General features: G+C 43.8%; 2 protein-coding genes across 4 annotated transcripts in view; both read left to right on the top strand.

The window, feature by feature from the left end:
• The window catches only part of LOC107391157 (nuclear receptor coactivator 3), an 83058-nt gene extending 77829 nt beyond the window's left edge, over nt 1–5229 (top strand). For 2 of the 3 annotated variants that reach the window (XM_054746072.2, XM_070545034.1), the window contains exons 20-23: nt 101–332; nt 539–716; nt 832–1036; nt 2222–5229. In XM_054746072.2, coding sequence (XP_054602047.2) covers nt 101–332; nt 539–716; nt 832–1036; nt 2222–2233 — 627 coding nt within the window. In that variant the 3' untranslated portion in view covers nt 2234–5229. The remainder of the gene's footprint in view (nt 1–100; nt 333–538; nt 717–831; nt 1037–2221) is intronic. The other variant, XM_054746075.2, reaches the window with a different exon arrangement.
• Nucleotides 5230–7133: 1904 nt separating this feature from the next.
• On the top strand, nt 7134–22637 carry rbm38 (RNA binding motif protein 38). Its single transcript, XM_070545256.1, has 4 exons — nt 7134–7554; nt 9106–9229; nt 10731–10785; nt 20963–22637. The coding sequence occupies exons 1-4, from the start codon at nt 7252–7254 to the stop codon at nt 21285–21287; spliced, it is 807 nt and encodes a 268-aa protein (XP_070401357.1). The 5' UTR covers nt 7134–7251; the 3' UTR covers nt 21288–22637.
• The last annotated feature ends 631 nt before the right edge of the window (nt 22638–23268 follow it).

Here is a 23268-nt window from a genome sequence, read left to right as displayed (position 1 = left end):
ACAACCGATGTCACAATGTTTACCTAAGTCGGGGCTGTTTTATGTCCTTAATGATCATTTACACCAAACTTATGTTACATGATCATGTCTGTCTGTGAAGCAGGGTTTCCTAAGCACTCAGATGATGGCCCCTCGCAGGGATATGGTCACCATGCAGATGAGAAGGCAGCGTATGATGATGCTGATGCAGCAGCAGCAGGCGGCGGCAGCAGCTGCAGGAGGATTCAGCCCCCCTCCAAATGTCACAGCTCCTGGTGGCATGGACACCCCAATGGGGGGGCCAAACATGGGCCAGCCAGGACCCCAACAGTTTGGCTACGGCAGTAACTACGGTGAGTTCACTGATGCAGACAGGATTACTGCTGCTCTCTAGTGGTGAGGCCAGGCAGGACTGGTTTTTAGTTGTATATCAGTCATGGAAAAGGGCAAAAATGGGTTTAAAAGTTTAAGCTTTTACTTATTTTGTGATTTTTCATTTATTTTTTATTTATTTTCTGTGGAGAACAGAGACCTGAAGCATCTAGATTTGTTTCCACAGGGATGAGCCAGCAGGGAGACCACTCTTTTGGACCATCAGGTGGCAGTCCCCCTAATGCCATGATGCCCAGCCGCCTTGGGCCTCAGAATCCCATGATGCAGCAGCACCCTCAAAGCGGACCCATGTATCAGGGAGCTGATATGAAAGGCTGGTCTCAGGGAGGCATGGGACGTAACAGGTATGGCACTGTTCTGGTCCGTTCAGGTAGCGCGAGAAGGAGAGAAAACTAAAACATGGAGTCAATTCTTCTGACATGTTCTCTAGTTTAACCCTTTACCGTTCTTCTTTGACAGTTCTTACCCCCAGCAGCAGTTTGGGCCTCAGGCACCCATGGGGCAGCAGCAGTTTGGCCAGCAGGGGAATCCGGGGCAGTATGGTGGCATGATGATTAATGGAGGCATGCCGGCTGGTGGAGGGGGAGGTCACATGGGCCAGATGAGTGGGCAGATGGGCATGAACCCAATGGTGATGGGACGCATGCCCATGGGGCCCGATCAGGTATGTGCAGAGAGTACGAGAGTCGGATTTCTCCAGGAAAAGTTCAAAAATGCCCTATATCAGCATTTAGGAAAGGGGTAGTCAAGTCCCTTCCCTGAGGACCACTATCAAGCATGTTTTAGTTGTTAACCTGCTTCGACACACCTGATTTTAGCCAGCAGGTGATTAACAGGCTTTTGCATAGCCTGAATAAAGCCTGGTTTATGCTTCTCCGTCAGCTCCGCAAGGGACAGACACGCACGGGTTGATGGAAGCGTTTTGCTCTCATACTTCTCCGTCTCCTGGAGAGTGTTGCAAAACAATTGCCCTGCAGGACCACAGAGGGCGTAGCACTGTTCTGTGGTATCCTGTCATGTATCGGTCCAAGATCGTGTGTTTATATTGTGTTTTTTGTGTATATAAGAGACTTTTAACACGGACATATTTGTCTCTCATTCTCCCACCGCTTCATGCGCTCCCCACCTCTAAACCCACGTTTCCTGTCATTTCCGTCCACAAATAAAACGCTTGCTGCACATCTTTTCACTCCTCCAGTCACGGGAGAATTAAACGTTCATATTTTTAGAGTTTTTTCACGAAACTCGGCTCTCTTTGCAATGGCGGCGCTGTAAACAACAGCGGCGTCCTGACCAATCACAAACTTGCGTAATCCGTCTCGTTCGACGGATGTTTAAAAAAGTGGGCTCGACTTCATAAGTACTTGCGTGCCTGCCGGAGCCCTACGCAAGGACGGATAATGGCGTTGCGTGTCTCCGCACTGACGCAGACGGAGAAGCATAAATCAGGCTTAAGAGTTGAACAGGTGAATCAAGTGTGTTTGAGCAGGGAAACAACTAAACAAGCTGGGAAGAGGGGTGACTACCCCTGATTTAGGAGCTCCACAGGGCTCTTTTGATGGCCCCTTTCTGATATCCTGGTTATTAGCAAAGGCTAAAATAATCACTTGATATTTAAGTATTCATCACTTCCCCCGTCTTTGAATCAACGATCATAACACACTGCAGATACTTTTTAGGTACTTATTTTTGTGAAATGAATTGATTAAAAAGTGTTTTAGCTTTGAAATGCAAGCCTTCTGCGCTCACACCAACCTTGTAGACATGCTATTCTTCATGCTGTTGTTTTTATTAGCACTCACATTTCAGCTGCTCATGCTCTCTCCTTACCCTCTTCCTGTTCTTATAGAAATACTGCTGAACGACGCGACTGGAGCTTTGGTCTCACTGTGATCCCCTCCCAGAGATGGCCGACGGCTGCAGATCTGGAGAGTGAGGATTAAAGTGTCCTAGGTGGACCGTTGTGTCACTCTGACAGCCTGAGGAACAAAACAACAGACTCTCATGAAGATATGCATCACTGATAAAAACCCAATAAACTCTTACTGTTTTGCACACACACACACACACACACACACACACACACACACACACACACACACACACACACACACACACACACACACACACACACACACACACACACACACACGCAAGTTCATTTTTCTATCCATATTAGGACTTTGTATTGACTTCCATTCATTTTAGTAACTGCATTTATGCCTAACCTTAATCCTTACCCTAACCAGTGTATTCATAAACAAAAACTCATTTCATGTCTTACCTCTAAACCTCACCCCTAAGCCTAAAATAGGGGTCCACCATATTAGGACCAGGTTTTGGTCTTCAGAAGATTAGTGAATATGTCAGTTTTGGTCCTAAGTAGAATAGTTAAACAAGTACACACACACACACCCACAGAGGAAGACTAACAAAAGCAAATCGAGTGATCTATCAGGTGATGGGTGGCACAACAAAGGTTTTGTTAATTCGCCCACTTCCTCTCATCCCGTTGAAATGTTTCCCAGACCCTCCCCGGTGTCCTCCCTTCACCTGAAGACCTCTCATGGACCGTACTTTAGCATTTCTCTCTTTTGGAGTGTGTCTCTGTATACACACGCCCATTTGTTGGACCAAACGGTGAAGTTGGTTCACACAGAAACATGTTTAAACAACTTCTTCCTTATCGAATGTACCATGCAGCTGGATTCAGATATAAACATGTTGATCCTGAACTCTGTGGGATGAAGCAGCCTCCATCTTTGCTGCTGCTGGAGGATCTCTGTAGACAGCTCTGGTGGAGGAGCCCTCAGATGGTGGCGTTCACATGAATGTCATTAAGTAACAGCACATGGTTTCGTCCTCCAGGATGCCGTTTATTGTGACTGAAGTACTTGTTGGCTGATTGCACTTTAAGAGAAAGCCAACATCAAAAGGATCGTGGCAATATAGAGGCCTTTACATGAGAATTAATACATAGCAGCAGACATTTCCTGATTCTTCTTCCTTGTTTGTTTTGTTTTGTGTGTTTTCCTTTCAAAGAAAAAAAGATTTGTAAACGAGTAACTGTGGCAGTTTTGGTTCTACAGCGAGAAACGACAGGAAGCACAGATTTTATCCATTTATAACAGCAAGAAAAAGAGTTTTTGTATTTCTCCTAAATTATTCTCCTAGTCAGTAGTTCTACGGATTTATGAAGTGATGGGTTGATATCTTGAAAAGTCATTTTTAAATCAAAGTTAAAATATTTTTGTTATTTTTAATGAATTGTAGGAGTAAGAAAACAATTAACGTCACGATTAAAAATATGAAAAATAGACAAATTATATTCACATTCTGATCGATTTGTGCATACAGACGATGAACGTGCAGAAAAAAACTCAATTGCCAAGCATCCAATGAAATTTGTTCACATTAAGAGATAAGAAGCGCTTGTATTTTTTTAAATTGGCCTGACAAACCTGAGCAATAATCCTTCCTCCTGGTTTTCTCTGATAACAAAGCTGAAGCATTGTTCACTCACAGCGACGGTACTGCAGTATTAGACCTGATGTCTTGTTTGAAGCCTTTTTCCTCCTTTCTGTGAATATGAATTGTAAATATGCTTCAAATGTACTATATATGAATATAAAATATATATATATATATATGCTTTTGTAGGTCACTCAGTTTTTGCACAGATTGTAAGGCTTGATATTTAAAAGTGTAATTTTTCTTATTCTGTCATAGGTCAGCTTGTTTTTCAAGATTTAAAGCTTCAGTTGGAAAAAAGACCTCTTTTTGTAAGCGATGTATATAGATATTTTTTTTCATACCGCCACTTTTCCATCTGTCCGAGAGCACCTTTTTATTTCTAATCTTTGATTCAAGATCCTCCTTTTATTTGCTTAGGAAGTAGTTTTAAATATACAGGTGCTAGTGGGTTATCCTTTTTATACATACGTTTTCTTTTTACAAAAACAAAAGAACAAAAACAAGTCTATACAAATAGAGTTGGCACATGATTGTGTTATTTTAGGATTTCCGACGTCTTGCCTTTTTGTGGGGTCAGTATTTTCAGAACTTGACCTCCGTTTTCCCCCCGAGGTTTTAAGTGTTTAAAGTGTCGGTCATTTATTCGTTCAGCCAGTTACGAGTCTCTAAGAACCCGTCTTGTGGCTTTAGCCGTGTTGATCTTCGAAGGATGGCACACGAAAAGTGTCTTGATCCTTTTTTCTTTATTATGTTGGGGTTTCTCTTTATTCCTTGTTGAATTTCCTGTTGCAGTTTTGACCTTGGAACATATGCTCAATCCAAAGATTTTTGTTTGTTGTTCAGCAGTGCTTAGAAACAGTTCAGTATGTTGTACAAATACTTGTCTGCTTTTACTGTTGCACATTAATGCATATTAAACACACGGAGCAAAGGTGAATTCCATATAATATACCCTCATATGTATGAAGTGGATTATAGGGGGTGTCTGGTTCTGCTGAGGTGGTTTAAATCTTTGTTTTTTGTGTTTTGTTTTTTTTCTTCTCATGGATCTTGAGGCCAGTTAATTTTGTGGTGCTGTTCTTTAACACGGGAATGTTCCTTTAAGCTCGAATGGAGGTTTCATTCATGAGAAATGTCATTTATGTCTCACAGCGACAGCCGGGAGTTGTTTTTCAAGCACCCTGCTTTATAGTGTCGGTTAATGAATCAACAGAAATCAAAAACAAAGTGATGAGGATGGGGAGAAAGTCCTCCTGGCTGAAGCTCCACAGCTCATCTGGGAAACAGGATCACAGGATGTAAAAGTTAACGTCACTTTTTTTCTTACCTTGTTTCTTGATGTTAATATTAATGTAAATACAAATTTATATTTAAACATTACAACGTCTCTGCTGTGTTTTGTGGAAACCTTTTCAGAATGACACATATTATTTGCTGCCTCGGTTTTTAAAAAGGCAGTTTGCATGAACTCATGTTAGCAAGAGTAATCTGATAAATTCAGTGCGAGTATGGAGATCGGGCCAGTGTCATCAGTCTAGCTTGTTTCTGATTAGAGGAAAATGACACGTTGCAACCAGACCCTTTGGGATACCAAAGCCTTTAAGATAGGCTCAGTCTCAATACTGCAGGCTTCAGCAAAGTGCACTTGGAGAAAGTGGCTGTAAGGCTTTGAGTGTGTAGCACACAAGTGTGCAAATAAGTGCAGAATTGAGACGGGAAGCATTGCGTCATCGATTGCAATGCATGCCGGGATGCTGGTTGCTGTGATACTTTTTTCAAAACCCTTTATTAACAACTTTTAAACCGACAGCCAAACAGTTATTTGAATATAAATTTAACTTCATTGCTGCTTTGTCTAAAAGTTTTAGAGCATCAACTAATCGTCCTCAAAGGAACTAATTTCATTAGAAAATACCTATTTTTAGAAAAGGAACTTGAGCCTTTTCTCCTGCAGCAATGACTTGTGGGTAATACCCTTGCTCGAGGTCCGCATCGCTGCAGACTTGGGTGAAGTGAAGATTATGGGGGCGTGGTCAACTTCCGCACTCGCACCCCTGGCCGGGAACGCGCAAATGAAGGGCGCGAGGATGCAAGTGCGAGTATTGGGATTGGGCCATAGATCTCTGTCTAAAGCTTTGGTTGCAACCAACCCCTGCTGCTACTGTCCCCGGTCTCCTCCACGTCATCTGGCTTGGACCCTTAAAGCTTCATGTGAATCAAGACATGCAGTAGCTGATTCAGCTCCATAAATAACATCCAGCAGACCTTTATGGGCCATTCCCATCTGTACCGGGTCGGCCGGCTGGGTATAGCGTAGGTTGTTTACATATCTGGGTGGCCTGGTATTTTCCGGGCCAACCAAGGCTCATTCTCAGCCCTCTTCTCGAGGGGGTCTGCTTCAGGCCGACCAGGGCCAACACACCCACTGCTGACAGCAAATTCACACCTTCCATTAGAGCAAGCCTCTGATTGGTGGGTAGAATCAGCCCACATGGGCTTAAGGCAAGGATGTGTGGAATCAACTGGGCCAGGCTGGGGCCGACTGGGGCTACCCGGCCCGGGCCGACCCGGTACAGATGGGAATGGCCCATTAGAGTAAATCAATGAAAAGTATTTCAGTAAATATGATATTAACCCTTTGATGCATGAATTATGAAATCTTCAACCATGATTTTTTAAACAATTTTTTCATTCATCTTTAGGTGTGAATGAAACAAATTTCAACAAATATTTTTGGTAACATTAAATAATTTACAAATAATTTATTGCATGTCCACCTCGATGGACAGCGTGCATTCTGAACATGAAATATGTTGGCTTGACTTACTGAAGTCCACAGGGGCTCAAATGCAATAGTCTTCAACAGCTGTGCTTAATAGCAATAATAATAATAATAATTTGGAGTGCCTGTCCACCAGTGACCATTATGCATCAAAGGGTTAAAATAGAAAATTGAAGAAATAAAAATTTAATTAATACAAATTTTTATTTGAAATGTTTTTTTCAACTATCAAACACTGCAAAAATGTTTAAAACAAAACAAAAAACGTTTCAACAGGAGCACTTCAAAAGCAACTGCAACGCCTTTACTCAGTATGAATAAGTTCACAGCTCCTGCTGGTTTTCATATAATCAGTAAGAATAAAATAAACATCCAACATGGGAATGTAGGATAATTTAATGTTTTCTGTTCCAACACCTGTCTGAATCTTTGACATGATCAAGTAAAAGCCTGCAGATTAGTTTATTTACTGCTGTTTTAAATGGTGGAGCGGGAGGCGGGGAAAGACGCACCGCTCTGCTACTGGACCAGGAGGAGAGTGGGCGACTAGGAGAGAGTCCGCCGAGTCCTCAAACACCTGTCAGGTTAGACTCCCATCCAGCTGCTGCGTCCTCAAGAACCAGATGTTATTACTAGGTCCGATTGTGTTCTCTGTCGCTCTTTGTGTTTCTATGCTTATGCTGTATTATTTTAATCCAAGCCGTATGAGTTCGCCGCTGGTTTTGAGTCAGCTGGTCGGGGTTCCCTTAGAAATGATGCCCCCCACCATGGAGAAGGACACAACTTACACCAAGATCTTCGTGGGAGGGCTGCCGTACCACACCAGCGACGCTTCGCTGAGGAAATATTTCGAGACTTTCGGGGACATTGACGAAGCGGTGGTGATCACGGACAAGCAGACTGGGAAGTCGAGAGGATACGGCTTTGTGAGTCCATGATGAGCCTGCTGGTAGAATAAACTCTGACGGGACAACAGGGATTATTCTGGGGTGCTTTGGCGATAAATTACAAATGTTTAGACTGGATTTGTTGTGTTTTGAAGACGCACGCGCTGCCACTTTAAAACTGTGTGTGTGTGTGTGTGTGTGTGTGTGTGTGTGTGTGTGTGTGTGTGTGTGTGTGTGTGTGTGTTTGCGCGCATTTCAGATGGTGACAGTCACACGCTTGGGGCATGAGAGACAAGTTATCTCTTGTGTCATTATATATGTTTCTGTGCAACAAACACACACACACACAGAGAGAGAGAGAGAGAGAGAGAGAGAGAGAGAGAGAGAGAGAGAGAGAGAGAGAGAGAGAGAGAGAGAGAGAGAGAGAGAGAGAGAGAGAGAGAGAGAGAGAGAGAGAGAGAGATGGGGATAACAGCAACTTCTGCTGTGTGTGAAGGGAGGTGGTCTCCAGTCTCAGAGGTGGGACCTGTCAGTTGGCTGCCGATGATAAGACAGCTGCTTTCACTCTGACTTCCCCTTTCACCCCCTCCCCCTCTACACACACACACACACACACACACACACACACACACACACACACACACACACACACACACACACACACACACACACACACACCACGAGGAAGGGTTTGGTTGTGTGTTTTGTGTCTTTTACAGTGGGTCTGTGACTAAAGCAGGCAAGACCAGAACGTGGCATAAGTGTGTGTCTATCAGGAGTGTGTTGAGATGTCTCCGCTTTGGCACCGAGCACTCCACCAAACCATCTCTGCGTAAACACCAGGAGTCTGCAGGATAAAGTTTTCTGCAGCTTGTGTTTCATGTGCAGCTGCTTCACCTTTTATCATCTTCCCATGTCAGTCCCTCGACTGACAGTGAAGAAATATTTAGTCCCTTTTGTTCAGTTTTTCATATTTTGACTCCTGCGGAATCCATAAACCCGTAAAACAGGACCTGTCAGACCTCATGCAATGGGCTAAAAGAGCTCAAAAAGCTACACAAAGGTTGACGCACATTTACCAAGCGCTTTCCCCCGAGACTTTTAGGAAAATATTTTGATGGGACAAAAGTAGAACCTTCTTGTAGGTGTGTCCTCTTCCATCTGCACTAAAACTAATGTTGCATTACAGCAAAAGGACCTCACACTCATATTCAGACGTGGTGGTAGCGTGATGGTCTGGGCCTTCATTGATGCTTCAGGACCTGGACCACTTGCTGTAACTGATGGAAACATGAATCCTTCCCTCCAACAGAAAATCCTGAAGGAGAATGTCTGACCTTTGACCTCCTGCTGAAAAACCTTCCAAAGTAGCTGAATTCATGCAAAGAAGGGTGGGACAAAATCCCTCCCCAGCGATATGAGGGACTCGTGATTTTTTTAATGGAGTGAAAACGTTTCACAGCACAGACGTCCCCTCCTGCTGGTATCAGCTGTTCGTTTGACTAAAGCAACTGTATTATTTGAAAAGAGACAGCAGGAAGCAGAGTGCAGACTTCATGGAGTGATGTTAACCAGCGGTGCTGCCTACAGGTGACCATGGTGGACGGAGGAGCAGCAGAGCGGGCGTGCAAGGACGCCAACCCCATCATTGACGGCAGGAAGGCTAATGTGAACCTGGCTTATCTTGGTGCTAAGCCTCGCAGCACGCAGACGTGTAAGTCTCTTTGTTAAAGTATTCAAAACCTCATACCAGCATTAAGGTTTTGGCCAATCTTTAACCAAATAGCTGTAAATATTTTATGGGACAACTGAGTCATAATTGGATTATTCCATCTGTCGGCAACTTCTCCTGCAGGTCCTTTTCTTTCAGGAGTAAATCTATAAAATAGGTCTCTGAAAAGAGCGTGTTCCTGAAAAAATAGCCATATGTCATCATTTTTGCAAACATTCCTAAATCAATTCATGTTTAGTTTGTTGGAAAAAACTATTTAAATTCAGGAACTTTGTTTTGTTTTTTGAGATTTTGTTTTTGTGAGTTATTTGAATGTGTGGTTCTTAGCAAATTAGGTAAAAGTAACCAAATTACCAAAAAAAATAAAAACAGCTCACATCAGACCTGAGGTTAACTCAGATGTGTGTCGTGGTGGTGATTTAAGTAAAGATGGCAGAATAAGGGCAAAACACACCGGTAGTTTGTGATGCATGTCAATGATATGCCTCCATTATTTTCAGTTATCATCCTCACACACTGTGGCGTAGGAATATTTCCATGTGGGTCTTTTTTCAAGCATCAACTCTGGATGAAACTCATTTTTTCTACATTTACTTCCTGCTTGGATGTCTGGACTTCTGTGGCAGCTCTTCTCTGCTATTATAGCAGCATTGTCTGATAAGTAGACAGATATGATGTGTAGAAATGTGAGGTTAAGTGATTGGACCACACTAAACCACTGGTATGTCCATCACCCAGCTAAATGTCTGCTCATTTCCTCCCGGTATCCAGTCTTTGTCTGCCTGCATAGCTCTCCTCCCACCAGGCCTTTTCCAGATCTAACCACCTCCACACACACACTGCTTGTTTCACCTCCTAGGTCTGATTGTAGATTTTGACGAAAGCTCTCCTTCTCTGCTTCATCTAAAGCTCAGCTGGAATCCAGTTTGGTGTAGGTGTTCTTGGCAAACGAGGGCGCCAACAACAGCTGACTCTGTGCCGCTATTCCAGGGGCCAGCTTTGCAAAACAACCCCAAACATGCAGCCGATGGGAGACGGCAGCGCGTGGTGATTTGTTACTGTGTGAGAGAGAAGGAGACAATACAGGGAGCGAGAGGGGATGGGACTGTTAGGAGCAAGAAATAGCAGCATGTCTGTCTTCTCTGAAAAAAGTGCACGTAAATAAAGGTTTGAACAAAAGACAAGTGGTAGTGAAGTCATAGCAGAGTCGTAAAACAGAAGCAGCGCTGAAAGAAGCAGTGAGTAAGTGGAGGGGTGAAGAAATCTGGAAGCAACCAGGTCACGGATGTTTGGGCTCGCTGTAGTGTGTGTTGTTGTTGGTGTGTGAAAGCTGCAGGGAGGTGTGTAGCGCTAACATGTGCATGCTAATGTCTGAGCGCAGCAAACAGAAACAATGTATAGTGTGTGTGTGTGTGTGTGTGTGTGTGTGTGTGTGTGTGTGTGGGCATGCTAACATCCCTCCTCTCTGTTTCTTTGTGTTCAGCTGTTACAGTTGGAGTTCAGCAGGTCCATCCTACGTGGGCTCAGAGGCAGTACGGGTAAGACTCAGAAGAATCAATACTCATGTTTCCTCCTCTTCGTCCCTCTCACCTGCCTCCTCCTCAACACTTCCGTCTTTGACATCTGTGAGCACAAATGCTGCTTTTCTCTCTCTCTTGTAAGAGAAATAGTGGAGAAAATAAACTGGCTGTTGTTTGTTTGAGTCCTAAAACCTCTGGAGAAGTCTGCTTCAGTGTCAGAACGCTGCAGCTCCATGTTGTTTCTGGTCCATTAAGCTCCAGAGATGCTCAAAATCTGAACTTCACTCGCAAATTAGTCAGGCGTCAGTGTGGCTGGAAGGAATTTAAACACGCACACACGCTTCCTCACACACAGCCAAATGTCTCATATGAGCCAACGTATCCTTACCCAACGTCTCTCATTCCTGCTGAAAAAAACAAGATAAACGATTTTGATGAATTTACCTTTACACGTTCAACCAGACCCTGATGTTTCCTGCAGATAACATTTATTTATGCATATTCAAATCAGCAGGTCCTGCGTGGTACAGTCAACAACTAATGTCTCATCATGATAAACAACGTTCATCTTATTTTACTGTCTAAACAATATTATTGTTTGATTAAACACTTTAGAAATGCACAACTGCAAAGTGTAGACACTTTTCTATTTATTTTAAAAATGAAAGAATGCACAAGGCGGATAACCTGTGCATTTAATCAACATAAAGCAACATGTACCAAGGAGGCGGGGCAACTTAGGATATTAATTTTATTTATTATTAATAGCAAATTGCGTCCTCGTTCCCGTCAGAGGAAAAACACACGACGGTTAAAGGTTTGATTAATTTGTGTACTTTTGCACAAAGAAGATGCTACTTTCACTCAGCTTTAGCTGACTTGTAACTGGCCCAACCCATCTGTCAGCTGTCTAAACAGAGTATAACATAAAATTCATCACAACCCAGATATTCAGCTTCAAACTATTTCAGTCAGAGCCACAACTATTAGCATCATGGTGACGTGGCATTAAAATTTAGAGGATCCTTTGTGAATGTCAGTCTTTATTAAAAAAAAACAAATCTGCACAATAATGTTCTAGTGAGGTGAGCGATGGCTGGCTGATGGTGTCATGTACAATCCATCATCTTCCCTTAACACTCTGGAAAAATCTAAAATTAGAATTTTTATGAGTCTGACAAACATGAACATGAACTATCAGATGTTCTGCAGGCTGACACGGTCAGAAGCTGCCGCTGCAGGAGAGTCCATTAAAAACCAAAACTGTTTCTGAGTGCTATTAATATTGCAGTTCTTAATTTGTGAATGAGGGATGGGGGAATTTCTGCTGACCCAGATGAGTCTATGAATGAGTGAAGAGGGTTTGAGAGGGCGTCTTGCTCAGTGAGGGTGGACAATTGAAGCTGGAGGGTTTGGCCTTTTATTCTGAAGAGTTTGACACCATGTAGCATGAAACTAAGGAGGAAACTGTGCTAAAACTAACAAACACTCACACGGTGTAAACACACACACACACACACACACACACACACACACTACTTTTTGCTGAAGTTTAGACAATAAAATGCATCTTTGTGGTGATTTATCGATTCATAATTTAGTCATTTGTCAGAAAGGAAATTGTTGCTGCTTTTATTTTGTCAAATCAACAAGAAAGTGGGAGCTGTTTTTATCATTATTTTAATCAGATAGATAAATTAAATAATAAATAAATTAAAGGTGCAGTATGTAAGGATATAGTGAGAATTTTACATAGAGAAAATCCCTAAAGGGTCCAATGTTTCAGTCATGTTGGAAGGAAGGTTAAACTAAAACATATTTCACATCCAGCTGGCTGCTGGATTGTCAGGTTTTCTCCTTTCAAAATAAAGGTAGGAGGGACAGAACTGCCATTTAGCGTCAGTGAGTTTGGGGTTGCCGTGTCTCCCGCGAGCTTATGCTGCAGCGCCTACAACTGTAATTTGACGACAGCTGTCGGAAAGCTCCAGAGTTGTTTAAAGTGGTAACTACAATTTACCACAGGATGCATTTTTACTTCATTTTTACATAATGCACCTTTAATTGTTTACTGAAGCCCAGATGAATAAATGTAAGGTTTGTAACATCTACCCCTTCATCATTTCACCTTTTCATATATTCAGCATAGGCATCTAATTGTCAGCTTGTGGTTTGAAAACCACAAGGATTTATTTAGTAGAACATGTGCAGCAGCAGAAGAAGAAGCGATACCAGAACTTGCCTCAGCGTTAACCTCGAGAGATCTCAGAGCAGCAGCACAGCTGCAGGAGGAAAAGTGACCATTTCACTTTTTTCAACTGATATTTTTGTACAGAGAAAGTCTCTCTGAGTGTTGTTAAGAAACTTAAGAACGTTTTGTCTTAGGGTCTGAATTCATTCATCCCAGATGGTCCCAGATTTCTGCTTAGACATAAACTATAGGCCTGAATAAATGGTGGAATCTGCTGCTAGATTTGTTTGTTTGTTTGTATGTTTGTTTGTGGATGTGCTTAGGACACATCTGTCTGAGCTGAGATGTTTCTGCTCCAGGACTCTGTTTGACATGATCAGTATGACTGCAGTCAGTTTGAAGCATTTCTGCGCAGCATGAAGGACTTTTATCTTAGGCACAATAAAAAACAACACAGCTAAAGGTTCAGACTGGGCTGAGCTGCTGCTGCTGCTGATGAAGAACCAACCCTCTCCCCATCGGGAAAGTCCACATATCTGACCTTCTTCCAAGATTCAAATCGACATTCGTAGGAAATGCTCATGGTGGCAGCTGAAACTGTGGCTGACAACCAACCAGAGCCGTGTCCAGGACTTTTAAAATGGGGTGGCCCATGTGGGGCACTTGTTTATTCATGGGTGGCACCAATGGTTATGCTTATTTATTTATTTACACAAATTGTTTATTTATTTATTTACTTTCTAGTGAATTTTTGAGTTTCACATTGCACAATCACCATTTTTTTCCCTCTTCATCTTCTACTTTTGTGGTGGTTAGCAAGTCACTTCTTGTTGCATGACTGCCACCAACTGGAGTTGAGTGGGAATCTAAATACTATGTATGTGAATATGAAAAAATATTAAATAATAGTAATACTACATGCCTGGGCCAGAAAAAAAGGTGAAAGGTGCATGCAACCACACACTATTTTGGAGTTTACAACCCAAGCCTTTTGTCGACAATGTAAAGTCAATTTAAACTGGAACTTAGGGGGGTGGCACCTGGGGTGGCAAATCAGATTCTAACCCCAAAATTCAACTACCTTCGCTCCGCTGCGCTCCGCTCCGGCACGAACTCCGCAGCAAAATCGGTTCCGTTGTAGTCAATCAGAGCTGTTCCACTACTGCGGCCGTGCGGCGCAGTGCGCCGCCCGCCGTTCCGCCATCCGGCAAAAATAGGATCGATCCTATTTTTGCCGAATGCCGGAGCACCTCTGCAGTCAATGGACAGAAATCACAACCGCCCAACAGGAAAGGGAGCAAGCACAACTTCCGTTATTTCACAATAAATCGATGAACAAAAAGCGTTTTTTGTGTCATATTCACAATTTTTAACAACTATCAATGGCGGTTGAACTTTAAATGCACAAAAATAAGCCATAAATACAGTTTCTACTATCAAAGTAGTCACACTTTGTTGATCCAAACACTGCTGATCTCTCAACACAAATGATGGGCAGATCAAACAGTTCATGTTGATGCTTCTCCCACACAACGGGTGTTTGGATCTAACTTCCGCGTTTATTGCTCGGACTGTATCGCATTCGCAAGATCTCGACAATCCCGTGCATGCCTGTTTGCGCACCTCAGGTCTCCGCACCGGAGCGGAGCCGTTGTAGAGCGGGTACCATTGAGTTCGGAAGCGAGCGGCTGCAGAAGGCCGGGGCGGGGCGGGGCGGAGCGGAGCGGAGGTAGTGGAATCTTGGGGTAAGGGTGGCATGTGCTACCCCAGGCCACTTCCTGGACACGCCCCTGCAACCAACTTCAGAACAAATATCTCATTAAAATTATTTACTTGTAAATTACGTAAATTACAGCATCCCTAAAGCCCTTTAACAGGACATTATCAGTTATCTATTAACTCAATTGAGAATTGTCATTGGTCACTAACACACAGCTAATCAGCCAATCACCAGGCAGCATCTAGAGGACATGAAGCTGACTGGCATGCATAGAGAAACTCAGAACATGCAGATCTACTGGGATTTTCACCCACAACCAGCTACAGGGCTTACAGAGACTGGTCTGCAAAAGAGGAAATATCCAGGGAGCAGATGCACGGCTGAGGTCAGAGGAAAATAGTGATGCGGGTTCCTACCAGGGTCTGCAGAAGAGCATCTCTGAACAACATGATGAACCTTGAAGCACCTGAGCCTGGTTACCACCACAGCCCACCTGAGTATTGTTGCTGACCATGTCCACCCCTTTATGACCACATGGACTGCTGATGGCCACTTCCAGCAAGATCATGCACCATGTTACAAAGCTTAGATCATCTCTAACTGGTTTCTAGAACATGACCATGAGTTTAGTGGACTTCCAGTGGCCTCAGACCAGTACAGAACCTTTGGGATGTGGTGGAATGGGAGGTTCTCATCGTTATGGGAGCTGATGCTGTCATATCAGTGTGGACTAGAAGCTGTAAGGAACTCATCCAGCGTCTTGTTAAATCTATGAGATGAAGAATTAAAGCAGTTCTGATACGAAAGTGTTGTATTAGCTAGGTTGATGTAATGAAAGCATTTTCTGCTTAACTGGGAGCCGTGGAAACCAGTGGAAACCCACAGATAAATGATGTAACACAGTAGAAGGTCTAAGTTACTTTTTGAGGTTTCCACTGTTCTTCACATGAACAACCAAAACAATGAGAGTTGTTTTATAGATTTAGTCATCTCATCTCCCTCTGTGTGTTTGAGCTAAACCAACCAGCTGCTGCTGTCGTCCCAGATGTTAGACGCAACCGTGAGTCTGCTCTGATTCCCCCAGAGCAAACTAAGGAAATAAAAAAAATAAAAAAACTTACATTCTTTCCTGAATGTCAAACTATTCTTTTAGACATCAAATCTACCTAAACTTGTCTTGAGCTGTTTTGCCCCCCCCCCCCCCCCCCCCCAGCCCCGTCCCTGCTGGGGACTCCTCAGATGGACACGCCATAAACAACAAATGTCAAAGACAAAGCACAGATCTGTCTGCTGCTTCTGTGTGTTTTCAGAAAGCTTCAGGGGGACAGGCTGATGCAAAAACGGACTCTGAGGTACAGCTAGATCTGGGTAGTTCCTGTTTATTTTGGGGGGGGGGTCACCCATGGTCGACTTCAAGGTTAGCGCAGCTGCTTTACTAAAGTGAGGTTTCTTCTGTCTCTGAAGATGCTCGTGGTGTTTATTTCTTGAGAGAAAGGAAGTTGGGAGGAGAAGGGAGGAGATGGATGTGTGGTGAGACCTGTTTAGGTGGTGGTGTGTGTGTGTGTGTGTGTGTGGGGGGGGGGGGTTACTTCCTGTTGAGGGAGGTGACAGACTTACAGCACTCTTGTGACAGGGTGTAGCTGTGATCCGGTTCAGTGGAGCTCTAGAAGCTGGTATGATGAATCTGGTTTATAATAAAACCTTCCTGGGCAAAGCGTCATGAATCATCATGGATCTGCCTCTGCGGGGGCCGTTGCTTCGAGTCCTTTTAAACATCCACACTGAATTCCCTCTTTAGCTGTCACCCTCCTGCTCTGAACCAGCTCTCTTTCTTCTTGCTGCTATGGTTTTCTGTCTGTTGGGGGCTTTCGGGTAGATGGTGAACCCTCAGGTGGATTTTCCTTCCAGTCAGGGACCCAATTAAAGAGCCACTTCTGGTGAATTACAGAAAAATAAAACTCAAAAGGGATTCTTTTGATTTTCAAAGTGCAGAAACTCACTTTGTGAGACTCAGATTCCTTTTTCAGCTTTCAGTTTTTGTCTTGTGACGCATTTGCTGAATGCAGATCCTGCTGCCCCTTTCTCCCTCCTGTTAGACCTGTGACGGACGTGGAGAATAAAGTGTTTGAGCTCGGTTTTGTTGAGTTTTTCAGGTTACATCAACACTTCTGTTGGCATCATGTGCCTGCAGCATGATGGAGGATGTTTGTTGTGAAACAGATGCAATGCTACTCCTTCAAAACATCATATTTCCTTTTGTCTGATCCAATTTTTCCACATTGCTGTATCATGACCTCTGACCTTAACCTGAACCAGGTGAGGCAGCAGGGCTTCAGCTGTTCTAGCTTGTCCTTGAATTTCTTTAGAACGGGGCATGATGTGTTGCTTTTTGAGATCTTTTAGCCTACTTCATGTTGCCAGACAGTCTGTACTGAAGGGATTTTTAATTCTGCAGGTCAGGATTTTCTAATAAACACAATTAATCATAATTAATGTTTCACGTACGCTCAGATTGGGGTTAAAGGGCAACATCACACGTGAGTTTTGGGTCATGTTTAAAAGACTGGTCCATGTTTGGGCCTATTAGGGATTTATTCTAAAACTGTGTCAGTTTTCTTAAGTTTTTAGGTTAATAGAAGTTCAATTAATCACTTAAATGAAGCTGAAAATAAAATAATGTTTTCGATCTTCTGGAACCTGTGGTTAGAGCAGGATGTGACACAGAGATCAGGACTGGGATTTAAATTGTTGTGGCTTTTCTTTTAGAGACATAATAAAAGAATGAGAAAGCAGTCCATGATTCAATCAAAAGGGTTTAATTTCAATATTGTAATGAGGAGAAAGTCACAGAGGCTCTTCCCAAAGCAGCCTCAGGAGTGAGTCCTGCTCAGCAGAGGTCCCCACACTCTACATATCCCCCCCTGCCCCCCCCCCCCCCCCCCCCCCCCCCACCCCACCCAATGGGGAGAACAAAGGAAGGCCCTCTGTAGGGGTGATCTGGACCCATGTGCTTACAGGAGAAGGGGGTGTAAATGATGCTTCTCCTGCCCTTTGAAGCAAAACTCTCAGGAAACTGCAGCTAAAAAGAAAAACTTTTATGGCTGTCATAAAACCAACTTCTCTGGCCCCACTGTAAGTTTGTAAGGGTCGAATAAATAAGAGATCAAATATATCCATCACAACATCCACACACCTTCATTCATCAGTGTAGTTACAGGCACAGAGGCGTCTCCACGACTACAAAACTCTGTAAACCTGCCAGTAGTTTAGTTTTCCTCAGCATCACACGACCCTGTTTGAATGAATCGAGCTGAAGTCTCGCCGCTGACAGCAGAGCTGAGTGTCCAGAGCCGGCGCTGGCTAGTCCCCCCTCGAGCCGTGCGTGTTTACGAAGAAAGGACAGAGGGTCGTGTGTGTGTGTGTGTGTGTGTGTGTGTCTGTGTTTTCTAACCTTATCTGACTCATCTTCTTCATATCCGTCATCCTAGCTGTTAAAGGCCTAAAGCCTGAGAGACATAACGGCTGATCCTTCACCTCTCAGGATCTTTCTCTTCTTAAACAAGACAGCCTGACTTTGACTCTGGGAACTCTGGGAACTCTGGGAGACGGCGCAGGTGTTTTCTGGTGTATTCTCCATGGGGGGTGGCAGTGAGAGAGTAAAACCCAGAGCGGGAGGGAGACGGGAGGCAGTGGAGGTTATTCTGCTCTCATGAGTCCGTTAGTGAGCATACATGCAGCTGCACCAATTAGCCCCGCCATGCTTAAACCTCACTCTCTCTCTCTCTCTCACACACACACACACACACACACACACACACACACACACCCCTTTCTAAGCTGCTTCACCAGCTACACACAACCTGTCAAGTGTGTGTTACACTTGTTTTTCACTCCTGATTAGGACGACTTCCTGCATGATTCAGTGCATGTTGTGTAATTCTGTGTCTGCTCAGCTGTCTGCCCACATCCTCCCTGTGTGTATTTATATTTATATACATGTAATGTGTGTTTGACAGTCAGGAACGATGAGAGGCGAGGCAAGGCTCCCTCCGTACGACACCGCTGTCATATTGGATCAGTCAGGCCTGTGAACAGCGTCAGGCAGCAGCACACAGTTGGGCCAATGACACTGCACTTCTGCTGCAGGAGACAGGGTCCGGAAGGGACAAGGAAGGGCTTTGTTTAGAGTTTCTACGTTGTTTTTTGTCATGAGTCTGCAGATTCTGACTGTCTCTCTCAGAACCTCCTAAATCAGCTGCATGAAGTTACTCATGCTTGCTCTGGAGCCCGTCTCCCACAGCAGAAAGGCGCCCAACGACAGATCTGATTTTGCTCAAAACATCTCATGACATATTGGACAGATTTTATTGAAACATTAGATGTAGGCAACAAAATTAGTCCCTTTTTCAGATCACCAGGCAAAATCTTGTTACTTTGCATGAGGTTTCAGGTTTACGTGAAAGTCTTCTCAACACAAGACAAGCACGTTGCGTGTGACAGATTATGATTGATCCATGGGACATCTTCCACAGGGACGTGGTGGTGGTTTGTAACACGATGTGGAGTCCAATAACCCCATTACACCATCAGTATTTAGTTTAGCATAATACGATCTTCTCAAATCAAATAAAGTTATTTATTTTATTATTTTCTGGATGAATGTGAATCATAATGTAAATAAATGCAAAAAAATAATAATAAAGGTATAAAACGTTTAAAAGGATAAATATTAAAGTATAAAGTGTGTCACTGGAGCAGCTGTAACGTGTAAAGGTCAGTCAGCAGCCGATGTAATATTTAGATATCGAACGTGTAGTCTTCATATGGTGGCAGCTAAGATAGCCTAGTCGATGGGAAGTGACGGCGGCAAACATCCTGACCCCATCAGAGAGACTTACGCTCTGGGGACGGGGTGTTTGTGGGTTAGGGGGTGTGGGGGTGCAGAGCAACTTCAACAGGATGCAAAAAATAGAGAATCAGAAGGAGGTTTTCCATTTTAGCTGCATCCCAGCCAACTTCCAGCAGGTAAAGCAGGTCATGGAGCGTGTAGCAGGGCCTAATCCAGTGTGTGTTTTTGGGTGTCAGTAACCTGCAATGACTAGTTTTAGCATAAAAGCGGCCAGATAGATGCAAGCAGCTGTAAACAGTGAGTGTGTAAGGCTCGGGGTGAGTGTGCCTCAGCAGAACCTGAGACATTTATGAGTCAAACATTGCAAGGTCAGATAAGTTAAAAAATGTTTAATATGAACACACTCAGAAGGTACTGGGATGGCTGCACTTGTGTGTGCGTTTGTGTTGTGTATACATGTGAGCAGGTCCAGGCGTGTGTTTATTTGCTGTGAAAGCACGCTTGTTCTGCTTGTGTTTAGGGGAAAGCAGCTGCAGGCCAGCCCTTCCACCTCACTTCCAGTGTGCTGTCAGGTTAATGGCTCAGCCTGTAGGCGCTGATGAGGAGAGGGCGAGCCTTAAAAACTGTCTAGCTGTGTCATTTTGGACTGGAGCGCTGCTGTAACCCGGTTCCTCTGATCGGATCAGCTTTTTGCCGTATGTAACCGAGGCAGCTCAGGTTAAGTGGTAGGCCTCGGGCAAGGGCACGGCCGAGTCGTAATAATCTCCCACAGCGCGTCGTTGCGTCACTTTGTGTTTGTGAGCTCGTATAGACGTAAAACTCAGAAGGCATACTTTAAAATAAAACTTTTTTTTACTTTTATAAATGGTTTAATTGGATCAAAGGTTCTTTGTGAGAGATTTCTCCAGCAGCGAGCTAATTAAATTTACACTCAAGGGAGAAGATCTATTTTAAGACGGTGTGTGATAATTAGGGGTAAAGGAGATTAGCTTCATGAGTTTGTGTGTCTCCTGTTCTTGAGATGGGAAAATGTTAGAAAGAATAAAAGTCTAAACGCCCTTTATGTTGTTTCTTCGTCTCCCTGAAAGGAAAACAGAAGTCGTCAGCTTTGGAAAACGTTGCACTCAATCATTTAGTTACACTCCGCCACACATATTACATTCAAACATGCGACCTGTGAGTCCATGTGATGACAGGGGACCACACCAATGTTGAAAAGTTCTAAAATCTCATAAAAAATGTTATTTTTTTACATGTTTTTCCACATGTTGTCACATGGCAGTTTGATGTTTCACATGTGATTTTCTCATGTGAAGTTTGTGGGGTTTTCTGTGAGGAGGACTGAGTTAGAGTTGCATAACCTGCTGATAAATGAGTCCAGTTTATTGTTTTCTGCGGTGAGGCAGCGTGATAACATGTTAATGTTCTGACCTTCCAGGTTCACGCAGCATTACATCTACCCCCAGGCGTTTGTCCAGCCCAGCCTCCTGCTTCAGTCTCACCTCAGCCCTGCAGCGACAGCTCTCACCCCCCCCTACCTGGAGTACAGCCCCTATGCCCCCTCAGGACTGGAGCAGTACCCGTACGCCCCTTCACCCTCACCCTCCAGTGGCTTCCTCAGCTACAGTTTCCCCACTGGCACACAGACGCCCGCTCTCACCGCCTCCCCAACGCCTCCTGCAGCCCTCCACCCTCCTCTGGCTGCTCTGACACCACAGGCCTTCCTCCACTGGCCTCTCCACCAGCCCGACCATATTCAGTAAGCAGCCCCAGGGTGGGGCTCGAACTGCCGACATGATGATTTAAAACAATGTGACTGTTCATCAATAACATCATTGGAACAACACTGGATCAGTGGAAGAGTACGGAGTTATAAAAAGGGCTTTTGGACAGTACTCTCATTCTAGTTTTTCTGTATTCTTGCAGAAGTGAATCCTCTGCGGCTGTCCTCAGCACACACTGTGAATGTTTTTTCATAGCTGGAGACAGTCAGGGATCTGAAACAACCGCTGGACCCTTCTCTTAGGAGAACGCGAGTGAAGAGGATGAGGTGTGAGACGATGCTGCAGTTCTGAACACTGGACTCCAGCCAAGCTGAGAGACAGTTTGTCTTTCTGAAGCACTGACCCAGTTACCTCCTCTTCAAGGTCACCTTCCTGTCTTCGGCCTTAGCAACATCTCTCTCTCTCTTCTTGCTTGACTTTTTTTTAGCATCTCTTGACAAAAGCTTCCTTTTTGCTCCCTCTATCAGCTCGACGATGAAGTTTTATCACAGAGAAAGTAAATATGATTGCTGAGCATAAGGTCGGTGACGGAGTTATTTTATTGTATTTAGCTGTTTCTTGATTAACTTCTCTGTTTTTATTTACGTTGTTGTTTTTATTTGTGTGTGAGTGGCTATGAACGAGACGTGGATGCAGGATGAAGCTCTTTTTCCAAACACCTCTACTTTTGTTTATTTGTCTTTAGCTGAACAAAACAGACAAATGCTTAAGTGGGTTTACTGGAGTTTACTGGTGCTGCGCCAGTGGCACCGACCCCAGTAGTACTAAAGCAAGCTACACATCACCTGTAATTAACACATTTGCAGAATAAATACAACATTCCCAAACAAGATGCTATGTTTTCTTTGTTCGTGCTCTGAATCTGACAGGTGATGTCATCAGGATCAGGAAGGAAGAGCTGTTTCAGGACATAGATCTTTACCTTTTTAAGAAGATGAATTTCGTTTTCAGACTTTAGTTTTTCTACAGAAAAATATTGTTTTACTTTTAAATAGCATGTGTCTGTAGATCTGGTTATATTTGAGGAGATGACTTCTCCAAAAGTTCTCTCTTCAATTTTTTCTCCTCAGATATTTTAACACATTTATTTGGTTTTAGTTCTTTCTCTCGTAATCCCAGAACATCCGTGTTAGGTGAGTGAACTGACTGCAAGTCTGTGTTGCTCTTTCCTATTTCTGTCATCATTCCATATTTGGCTGACTCCGTTGTCTTAGACGTCACTGGAGAGGTGAAAGCTTCTGCCTCTGACTGGTTATGAAACTTGAACTCTGTCATGATGTTTTATAGTTTTAGTTTGTCAAACTAAAATGTAATAAAAGGGTCAAATGATTTGTGCATTTTCTGATCTGATCCTTTTGCACTGTTACGGCCACAGCTGTTTGTGTTTCTGCCGCCTGTTCTCATCTTCGTGTGCTGAGGAGAGCTGCTCTGCAGCATCTGTCTCCTCCTGCTCTACCTGGCTCAGCCCCGAGGCGCCCAGCTGGAGGGAATCACAATCAGCAGCTGAAGGAGGACAAACAGCTCAAAGACACCCTGTCTCTGGCCTGTTTTCTCCCCGGCTTTATTTTACCATCCGTGTGGCCAATATGTGTTTTGTGTCATGGTGTGTAGTTGGTGTGTGTGTTTTATGTGTTTGTCTGAAGACAAGTCCCCTTTTAGAAAGACATGCAGGTGAGGTCCTGCTTTAAACCTCCTGAGTTTGCAGGGTAGTCCCTGATTGGGATGTAGAGTTTGTGTAAAGTTTAGTGTTTGGTCTCAGTTTGGACAGTGTTGTCTTTTATCATAGCATTAAGTGTGTGTGTGTGTGTGTGTGTGTGTGTGTGTGTGTGTGTGTGTGTGTGTGTGTGTGTGTGTGTGTGTGTGTGTGTGTGTGTGTGTGTGTGTGTGTGTGTGTGTGTGTGTGTGTGTGTGTGTGTGTGTGTGTGTGTGTGTGTGTGTGTGTGTGTGTGTGTGTTTTAAC

Source organism: Nothobranchius furzeri, chromosome 15 (genome assembly GCF_043380555.1).
Source record: "Nothobranchius furzeri strain GRZ-AD chromosome 15, NfurGRZ-RIMD1, whole genome shotgun sequence".
Taxonomy (NCBI): domain Eukaryota; kingdom Metazoa; phylum Chordata; class Actinopteri; order Cyprinodontiformes; family Nothobranchiidae; genus Nothobranchius; species Nothobranchius furzeri.
Note: the sequence above shows the minus strand (reverse complement) of the source record. Positions and strands in the feature narration are given on the sequence as shown.

What these genes read in the sequence shown, in the direction of transcription:
- rbm38 (XM_070545256.1), top strand. Translation starts at nt 7,252, where the DNA reads ATGTTATTACTAGGTCCGATTGTGTTCTCTGTCGCTCTTTGTGTTTCT. An exon ending in AGTCGAGAGGATACGGCTTT is followed by an intron (nt 7,555 to 9,105) that starts GTGAGTCCATGA and finishes TGCTGCCTACAG; the next exon opens with GTGACCATGGTGGACGGAGG. An exon ending in GCCTCGCAGCACGCAGACGT is followed by an intron (nt 9,230 to 10,730) that starts GTAAGTCTCTTT and finishes CTTTGTGTTCAG; the next exon opens with CTGTTACAGTTGGAGTTCAG.